The 9,910-nt window shown below is 48.4% G+C and overlaps 1 protein-coding gene across 1 annotated transcript in view; it reads right to left on the bottom strand.

Moving 5' to 3' along the window:
* Positions 1–358: 358 nt before the first annotated feature.
* The window catches only part of Kdm4a (lysine demethylase 4A), a 49,473-nt gene continuing 39,921 nt past the window's right edge, over positions 359–9,910 (bottom strand). Inside the window, 6 exon segments of the mRNA XM_005083882.4 lie at positions 359–1,671; positions 1,803–1,895; positions 2,183–2,302; positions 5,530–5,700; positions 9,124–9,309; positions 9,597–9,705. Coding sequence (XP_005083939.1) covers positions 1,531–1,671; positions 1,803–1,895; positions 2,183–2,302; positions 5,530–5,700; positions 9,124–9,309; positions 9,597–9,705 — 820 coding nt within the window. The 3' untranslated portion in view covers positions 359–1,530.

The raw sequence follows: 9,910 nt of genomic DNA, 5'->3' as shown, positions 1-9,910 counted from the left end.
TGTTTTTTGAGACAGGGTTTCTCTGTATTGCTTTGGAGCCTGTCCTGGAACTCGTTCTGTAGATCAGGTTGGCCTCAAACTCACAGAGATCTGTCTGCCTCTGCCTGGTAAGTGCTGAGATTAAAGGTGTACGCCACCAACGCCCAGCCAAATAAAAACTCTTGAGAAGACTGTATTCTAACACTTTTCATTGCCTCCTCCAGGAAAAGCAGAAAGAGGCACCAATAGCTACAGGCCTGGATGCTCATGGGCCACAGAGCTTTGCCTAACAGAAAGATGGCACCCACCTGTGAACAGGCCCTGCTCCACAGCCTACCCTGGGCCACGTGGGCTCCATGGGGCAGACCACAGTCCATTCTCTGTTCAATACATTTTATTGCTAAGGACAAGGTAATGCACCAGTTTTCAAAATAATTTGGTTTATAGAGTTCATACGTAACAAAAAAAGGGAAGTATTATAAATCTGACTCCTGTATACAGAGCAAGGTATGAAGCCCTCCAATACTGGGCCCAGGCAAACAAATTCAAGAGGAGCAAAAAACCTGTTTAACCCCTTCAATGTTGCCCTCTAGTCCCACCCCCCCTCAATCAGTACCCCCCACCCCGACCAAGGGCATAGCTACACCTGCCCTTGGCCTCCAGTGGCCCCAGTTCATCTTAATCCCATAGCCCCTGCATAACTGTGATTTCCTCTGGACAAAAATCACCCACCAGGCTCTGCCTGTGTTTCCATCATTAAAATTCTCTCTTCAAGGCAGTCCCCACCCACACCCTCTAATACTGTGCCACAGGGGCTCTGTGCCTAAAGAGTGTGGGCACATAGTGTGTAACCTCTGAGTTCTACTTCAAGGGCAGACGAAGAGGTGGCAGCCAGCTCCTTAGCATCTCAATAGTACAGCTTTGCCTACACCCTCTTGACACCAGTCCAGGTAGGGACAGATGGTACCCCACCTCTAGCCATCCCCCAGGCCCTGACTCAGCTCAGCTGAGGGCAGAATTTCACATTTTGTTTGCCCTGCAGAGGCAAAGAAGTGAAGGCTAGGGGCTGTCAGAAGCTGATCCAAACCAAACACACCAGCATACACACACGCACACACTCATACACGCATGCATGCACGCACGCACACACACACATAAATATAAAAGGGAATCAGGTCGAGCACCAGCACCTCTGCCTTGCTGATGCAGGTGGGCGGTAGGAAGCTACATCCTGGGCCAGGAACAGAGTGATCAGCCCAGCAGGCACAGCTGACCCCTGTTTGGACTGGGGGCTGATGCAGTCACAGCATTCCAGTGTCAGCCCCTCAGCTGGAGACCAGCAGTGGTTGCCAAGTGTCCCCAAAAGGCTTGTCTTTTCATGGCAGAATTCAATGAGGGTGGAGTGAGAAGGTGATGGGGTCGTACATTTCATTCCTTTCCTTTGTACAGCTTTCCTTTTTGAGACTTCTGAGTTCCAAGTGTCTGCTGTGTTGTGGAACCCTTGAGTGCTCTCGCCTTGATGGCTGGAGACCTCTGAGACCCTGGAGGCATCTACTCCATGATGGCTCGGTATAGTGCTGGCTCAATGTAATCCTCCCGGTACCTCGAGTTGATGACCCGCTGCCTTTTCTTTTCTTGCTTTACTTCCTTCTCCGTGAAAATCTCATTGAAGCGCATGTCTGAAGCTACTGACTACAAAAGAAAAGGCAAGTAAATGGTCACTTTGTAGCCATTCAGACCAGTGACTACCCAAGGGACCTGCCCCTGCCTTGTTCTCCTCCCCTTTGAGGCAGGAGCTAAGGGCACAGAAAGCATACACTCACCAGTCTAGACTTGACTCTCTTGGGAAGCTCTTCATCCAGCGTGTACACATCATCTCTCTTAACCACAAGCTGTGAGCCATCCTCAAACTCCACCTGCCAAGCAAACAAAGGCCTTTAGCTAGGGTACCAGAGTCTTGCTGGACCTGTGTGCACAGTAGCGATTTCCCATAGCTAGAGGAAGGCGACGAGATAGTAAGGATTGCCAAGTCTGACAGCACAGCAGCAAAGGAGGCACAAGGCTGAGTTCCAGATCTGTATGTGAAGATTCTTAGGACCTGCAAGTTCTCAAGAGCAAAGACAAGCCTCCTGCCCAAGAGGAAACCCTGAATTAATAAAGTACCCTCCCACCTTCAAACTCCGACTCAAGAACCTTTGGCTACCTGGTACATCTGGATGGGGTGGGAGGCCACGAACTTAGCCCCGTAAACTTGACCATCTGTCCATCTCACTTGAACCACTTCGCCTTCCGCAGGAGGCCCCAGCTGGAGACAGTCCTGACTCTGAAAAAAGAGCAGAGGGAGTGGCAAGTGACACCGACTCGGGGAGGAGGGGCAGGACAGGCTCCTGCTCAGGGGCTCCAGCAAAGGCAGCTTGCTCTGGGTCAAAAGCTGCAATAAGTCACAGGGTTGGCCTCATTTTATCTGCTCAACCTCTGGCGCTTCTAGGTGAGCAAAACAAACAGACAATACAAAAACACCAAGCAGGTATGATAAACAGTAAACACAGTCAGCACAGAAGAGCTGTTAGGGTTCTAGAACCCTTGATCCATGTGCCCTCTCACTGTGCATCCTTCTTAAGCTTCCCCAGGGTCTGCTATGGAGGAATGCCAGGACTGTATTTGAGTACGTTCTAAGAAACTCAGTCTTGAAATAGAGACAGGGCAAGGAAGGAAAGGGTCATCTAGCGGAGCATGGTGAGGCACACCCAGGAGATGGATAGAGGAGCCTGAGTGGAAGTCCAGCTTTGGCTATACAGTGTGGCCTGGCATAAAACGAAAAACAATGCCAGGGGATGTGGCTCTGATGCCCAGCACCATAAAACAAAACACACATTAGTCTTTTTGTTGTGTTGACATTAACAGAAAATCTATGATGTGTATGAAAAACAGGCCATGGGTGCAAAGCAAGACTCCAAGCTTTCTCAGTTTCTACTACACTCTTCACCACTGTGCATACAAAATTTAAGTGGGCAAAAAAAGCCAGGTTTCACAGAGCAGTGATGAAGCGGGAGCACTTTACATACCTTGCTGTGTTTTACTACTTAGTGTGTATGTAACTATCTACAAGACACTGGAGGCTGCACAGGGTACGCATGGAGGTAAACGTGTGTCTAAGCTGGGAGTGTAGTTCAGTGGTAGGTCTCAGACCCTGGATTCAATCTCTAGCACCAGTGTACAGAAAGGAAATCACCTGTGACGTGTGCAATTATGTGATCACGTGAGCCTTTTTTTTTTCCTTTTTAAAAGAATACCAGCTTTGGGCTAGGCATGGAAGCATGCATCTTTAATCCCAGCACTCAAGAGGCAGGAGATAGGCTCCATGGTTCAAAGCCAACCTGATCTACATAGCAAGGTCCAGGTCAGCCAGGGCTAAAGAGAACACTGGCTGTATTTGGGGGAAAAATGCCTGACAAGCTCTGGTTACTGAGGCAAAGACCTTCCTAAGAACAAATGAAACGAGCATCTCACTAGGAGAAAAATAGGAATTGTATCTACTGCCAGTCCCAAAATTCAAGCTTTCAAGCAAAAATTAGCATTTCAGAAAAGTGGGCTCAAAGCTGGGAACATGAAGCTTCTCAGAAATAATTGAACTATTGATTTATGGTGTGTGTGCAGGTACCATGGTACACTTGTGGAGGGCAGAGGACAACTTGCAGGAATTGGTTATCTCCCTCTAGTTTGAACTCACAACTTCAGGCTTAGCAACAAATACCTTTACCCACTAAACTGTCTCAATCCTTACCAAATTTACAGTTTTCCAATGAGATGGGTGACAATATGAATTTAATTTCCAGAAATATAATAAAATTTAGTATCATTTGGAAGATCTCCATAGCCCAGTATGCCAGTGTTTTCTAAATGGTCAGCATACAGTGCAATAAACCAGGCCCAATACCTGCTGAGAGTGAGCCAGTGGGTGGACTGCATACATGACAACAAGCTCGCTGGCCTTTCTGATTTCACACTGTATCTAGTTTTTCTCCATTCCAACTATGCATTTATGTCAAGTTAAATTTTCTTCCTATACTTTGTCCACTTAACTTTTTTGTCTTTGTGATATGCTCACCACATACTCAGGGCTAGATCTGAACCCTACAGGTCCCTGCCTTAGTCTCTTCAGTGCTGGGTTCATAGGCAAGTACCATTACTCCCTATGTTAATCGCAACAATATGTAACCACAGAGTGAACAGAAGAAATGACCTGAAAAATATTTGTAAAACTGGAGAAATATATGGCATATTTAAATAAAAACTTAAAGATATTAACTAATCTTAGTTTTCAACTTCTAATAGGATAACTATTGGTAGGTAAAATTTACAAGTACACAAACAAGCTCTTTGAGAGCTTTAAAAAATCTCTTCTAAAAGAGCACTCTTCCAATGAGCACTACTTCTCAGAGCGTGCGTGAGAAGAGAAACACTGACATGCTGCCTGTAGCACAGCCCCTGGGATGTGTGAGCCCTTAATGCGCCTTGGCTGTGCTACTGCTATGAACACCCTCATCTTCACAGTAACATTGCCTGGGAGCTCACTGTGTGTCTTGAATGAGAATAGCCCCTTGGGCTCACATTTAATGCATGGTCTTGGTTGGTGAACCGCTTTGGGAGGATTAGGAGATGCAGCCTTCATGGAGACATGTATCACTGGGAGAGGGCTCTGAGGTTAAGACCCTTAGCCATGTATTTCATGTGTGTGTGTCCCTGTGTTGCATCCATTCCCGTCTTGTGTGCAGACCAAGACATGAGCTCTCAGCAGTTTTTGCTGCCATGCCTTTTATCATGAACTCTGAAAACAAAAGCCTTATAAATTGCCTTGGTCATGGTGTTTGTCATAGTAATTAGAAAGTAGCTAAGACACTAATTAATGTGTTTTTGGCAACGAAGTTGCTAATGTGGTATAAATGTGTGAAGAAAGACCCAAATGGTTCAGGAAGAAGCGGTTTTGCTCTTCTATGCTGGGTGCTTCGGCTCACATGTGAAGAGGAAAGGGCAAAGGCTGAGGAACCCGAGCTAAGCTCTGAATACTGAGCCAGGAAATGCAGGCCCAGTTCCAGGTAGGGCTCTAGTGTCTCTAGTGTAGCTCAGAAACCCTCACCTGAGAAGAGCCCAGAGCAAACTACATACACATCCCAAGAAGGTATGGCGGAAAAGAGGGCTGGATCGTTCTTTTCAAGAATCACACAGCTTTTATGCAATGACACTGTATTGGCACTGGTTTGCCTCCAGAGTGTGGGCTCACATCCTACACTAGATGCCATCAGGGATAATTTAAAAGTCTGAGATGCACACATATTTCATAGAACTGCCGGAAGTGCCGACTCACATGAACTTCTAGGGAAGGAAGCAGAGTACCTAGCACTTAAACTCTTCCTTGAAAAGGAACCCCGGAATGAATGCTTCCTTCTGCTTGGGAACCCAGGTGGGTAGGGAAGAGGCCACAGTCAGGCAGCTAGCAACACTGAGAGATCCCAGTCCCCAATGCTCCCAGAAGCCTGTTCCAGACATTACCACTATGTCCTCGGGATAAAGGTTGTCACTGAAGGAGCCATCATCAAAGTTGACTTCGTAGAAGGTCTCGGTGGTGAGTCTGACCACCTCACACTGGTAGAAGCGCCCGTTCTTGTGCTTACTGATGACCTTCTGACCGGCAGTGATGCTCAGCGAGGCCCCCTTAGCACGCTGGAAGAGATGGCCTAGGTTACTCATGGGTTGCACTGACAGGGCCGATAAGCTCCCCTTCATGGCCCATTGGGGGCAATATGCCAGGGAAAAGTAAGACTGAGATGAATGGAAGCTGGAACAGGTCTTTCCGTCATTCCAGCCAGGGCCATGTTTCCTCTGTAAGCTTTGCTTACCTAAGCGCCAAGCCAACTGGTTCTTACATAACACTGTCTTTTTCTTTGGTTGTTTTGTTTTTGTTCTCAAATCTGCAGCAATCTCCTGCCTTAGCTTTCCAAGTGCTAATATTATAGGCATGCTCACCATGTCTACATACCACGGTATATCTTATCCAAAACTTCAGGAACCAACCTTCATGATTCCCCCAAAACCAACCAAGTAACACAGACTAAGGTGTACAGCTCAGGTATGTGTCAAGCATCTGGGCAGACACTTAATAGGAAGCTGGTGGCCCTAGATCCTGAGCAATACTCCCCAATGACATGGGCACTAGCTTGCCCCTCACAAGAAGGACGCAAGGACTGAGCTTCCCAGAGGTCCTCCACTCCAAACAAAGTGCCCCCCCCCCCACTATCAGGTCCTGCCATTGCGAGTATTCTACTTCACAGCCCTTTTCATTGAAGTGATGTGTGATGTAACAGCTCAAGTCCAGCCACTCTCAAACCCTCCCCAGACACTGCTGCAAACATGCCTCTTCACTAGTCTTTGAACACAAGTGCTACACATGCTCCTAACGCAGGGCCTCTGTACTGCTATTGCCTCTACCCAAGATGCTACAGTACGCATTTGCAAGCACCCTGGCTCTCTTAGCCCCCAGTGCCTGCTCACTGATGCCATTCCTCACAAGCCACTCTTCCACATCCCTGTCCTGCACTGATTTTGCCCACTGCACCATTTGTGCTCTGACACGCTGTGTATTTAACCATGGATCTTTCTTTTTTTTTTTTTTTGTTTTTTTGTTTTTTTGTTTTTTTTTTTTAACGAGACAGGGTTTCTCTGTATTGTTTTGGAGGGTGTCGGTCCAGCCCGGCCTCAAACTCACAGAGATCCGCCTGCCTCTGCCTCCCGAGTGCTGGGATTAAAGGCGTGCACCACCACCGCTCGGCATCCATGGATCTTTCAATACGACTATATATACACCTCACGATACTACACAAGGAGTAGCTGAGCCTGGGATGCGGCAGATGCTTAACACACATTTGAAGAGTGAGTTATAAAAAAATACTAACAGCACGAATTCCCTCATGATCCCAGCAGGCTGCAGGTATAGGAACTGCAGAGTAAAGTTAGTCATAAATCTGTCATCTTGTTCCATGACCAAGCTCATGTTTTCCAGACACCAAATGGGGCTCAGTGCTGTCTCAGGCTTTTACTCAAACACAGTCTCAGCCTCGCGTTTAAGATCGATCCACTGGTCTAAGGTCTCATGCACACCTTCTTGAGAAAAGCACCATGGGACCCACATGTAGTCTCAGTAACCAGACAAGTAGGAGGCCTGCCACAGGCTTGCAGTTAGAGCTGACTAAACAGCAAGCTGGAAGCATGAAGGGGCTACAGTGTGAAACCCAGGTCAACTCTACCAGAGATGATTTTTCTCAGATCCCAGATGGCATCAGGAAGAGCTCCCCGCTGTGTCCTGACTCACCATGCCACACTGCTGAGAGCCTGTGTCTTCCCCAGCTGCATTCTGGCTTGGGGTTGAGGGCGGGGGAGGGGGATGTCCTCTGGGACTCTCTCATCTTAGACACAAAGTAACTCAGGAGCAGCATGGTCGGCTCTTTACACTGGGGATCACCAGAGTCCAGTTTTCAAAGAAAACCGGGTTGAACTCTCCCCTGAAAGCTGCTGTAAACACCAAATCTTTCCTCTCATCCTGACCCCAGGCTGCCTACTGGTTACTCACCTGGATACTCTACAGATCTCAAGGATCTTCCCTGCCCTCTTTTCACCCCTTGCCCCGCCCCATCACGGAATGGCAGTTCCACCATATTAGCATCCTTCCTGGTCTCAAAGGAGTAATTCACGTACCTGCAGGCCACACCCCTCTCTCCTCCCTCCCTGGACCACAACAGTCAGCCAGCTGCCAACTCTCAGAAGACATGTATTCAAAGGTGCTTCTGTGTGTCCCCTCAGAGCACCCTTGCTCCTCAGGTAACTGACTCCTCTGCCTCAAGTTCTGATTCCTTCAACTAGTGTAACACTTAAAGTAGACTCAGGGCTGGTGAGGAGGCTCAGCATGCACTTACAGCCCAGGCCTGAAGATAGAGGTCACTCCTAGGAACTCATATTGAAAAAGTCAGCCAGGCAGTGATGGCACACACCTTAATCCCAGCACTCAGGAGGCAGAGGCAGACGGATCTCTGTGAGTTAGAGGTCAGTCTGGTCTACAGAGTGAGTTCCAGGACAGTAAGGACCACATAGAGAGACCCTGTCTCAAAAAGAAAAAAAGAAACAAAACAGAAGCTAGCGGCTGTGACAAGCACCTGGAATCGCAGCGCTCCTATTTCTAGATGAGAGGTGGAGCCAGAAGAACCACCTGGAAGCTCAGTAGCCAGCTAGCCTGGAGTACACAGCAAAGCAGGCATGGCAGAAGGGGAAAGCCGATCCCCAAAGCCGTCCTGACCTCCATATGCACTCCAATGCATGTGCACATCTGCACACAAGTGACTCAGAATCATGACATTCTGGAAGTTCTCGTTCAAAAAGAGAAGTAAGCGTAAATGTGGCTGGCGGTCCAGAATTTCCACCCTTGGGCACTGTTCACTTCCCATGACTACCTGCTGGGTTCCCAGAACCAATTCTAAATGTTCATCTTTTAAAAAACATTTATTTAATGTATCCCAACTGTAGTTTCCTCTCCCTCCTCTCCTGCCCATTCCTCTCCACATCTCCCCCACCCCCTCCATCCCACTCCACCTCCCACAAATGCCCATTCTTACAGGACTTGCTCCTCTATTTCTGAAGCCATGAATACTCTTACTTCCTTCTATTTCTGCTTGCCCACTCATGCCCTTTCAGGACTCCTATAGCTCATGTCCTACATGTCCTGCACATGTCCCTCCTATGAGGCAGGAAATGTCCAACTGTCAGAGACATCAGCTCTCAGTAGGCAGAGCTGCGGTGATGTCCCTGGCCCTAGGGTGAGGGAAAACGTGCTCAGATTAACAATACAAGAACCGCACGGAGATCACCTGGGACAAGCAAGCAAGGAAACAGATCAGATCGACCAAAGCAAAAGCCGCAGTTGGTTTAGTGCCACTGGACTGTGAAGGCCAAGGCAAAGCAGGGACAGACTGGGACCATCTCTTAATTGCTAACCCATTAACATTTCCCATCAAGGTGTGGGATGACACAGTAAGTTGGCAACGTGCAGAGAAAATGGTCCTGAGACCTGTCAAGGACTAGACCGCCACGCCCTCTCACCTCCAAATTGGGAATCTTGTGGCGAAAGCAGGTGATGAAGACAACAAAAGGCCAGTCATCGGGCTGCATCATCACCCCGGCAGCCTGGGCACAGCTTACATGAAAGGCGGTGGGGCAGCGGCCGTGAGAACACTGCACACAGCAGCCAGCGCTCCTTTTCCTTCGCTTCTTACAGAAGACACACTTCTGCAGAGAGGGAGCAAGCACGTGAGTCCATGGACTGGCAGCCTGCCTCTTGTGTTCCCTCCCAAATGCACGAGAACAACCCCTTCCCAAAACATGAGGACACCTAGGGCCTGCTCTATACTCAACGTAAAGTCCCCATTAGGCAATTTAGCCACAGGGTGAGAATCAAACTGATCAAAACAAAGGGACGAATGAAGGAAGCCATGAGCCAAGTAGAAATGCACTCAATTCCTCCCAGACTCATCAGTGGGGAAGTATGCAAATTCCATAAACCCCTCCCTGCTTACCAGTTTGAAGCGGGGCAGAGGTATTTTGCTCACGTCCACTGGACTTCTCTCAGCGATGTTGACAAACCTTGCTTCTAGAATTGCCACAGCACATGAAACATGGACCCATCTGCCAAAAAAGGAAGGGCTCAGTCTCCTCTTTCCACAGGCCTGGGGGCCTGCTGACTGAACTTCCTCCATCACCCAGTGAGGTCACCTGGTCAGCTCAGGTTCCAGGACTCGGTAGGGAAAGTGTCATTTACCACCACACCAAGTACTGCACCGCAGTACCACACTCTGCCCAAGGCTAATGCAGGATCAACCCCTTTACACCA

Source organism: Mesocricetus auratus, unplaced genomic scaffold (assembly GCF_017639785.1).
Source record: "Mesocricetus auratus isolate SY011 unplaced genomic scaffold, BCM_Maur_2.0 Super-Scaffold_100014, whole genome shotgun sequence".
Taxonomy (NCBI): Eukaryota; Metazoa; Chordata; class Mammalia; order Rodentia; family Cricetidae; genus Mesocricetus; species Mesocricetus auratus.
Note: the sequence above shows the minus strand (reverse complement) of the source record. Positions and strands in the feature narration are given on the sequence as shown.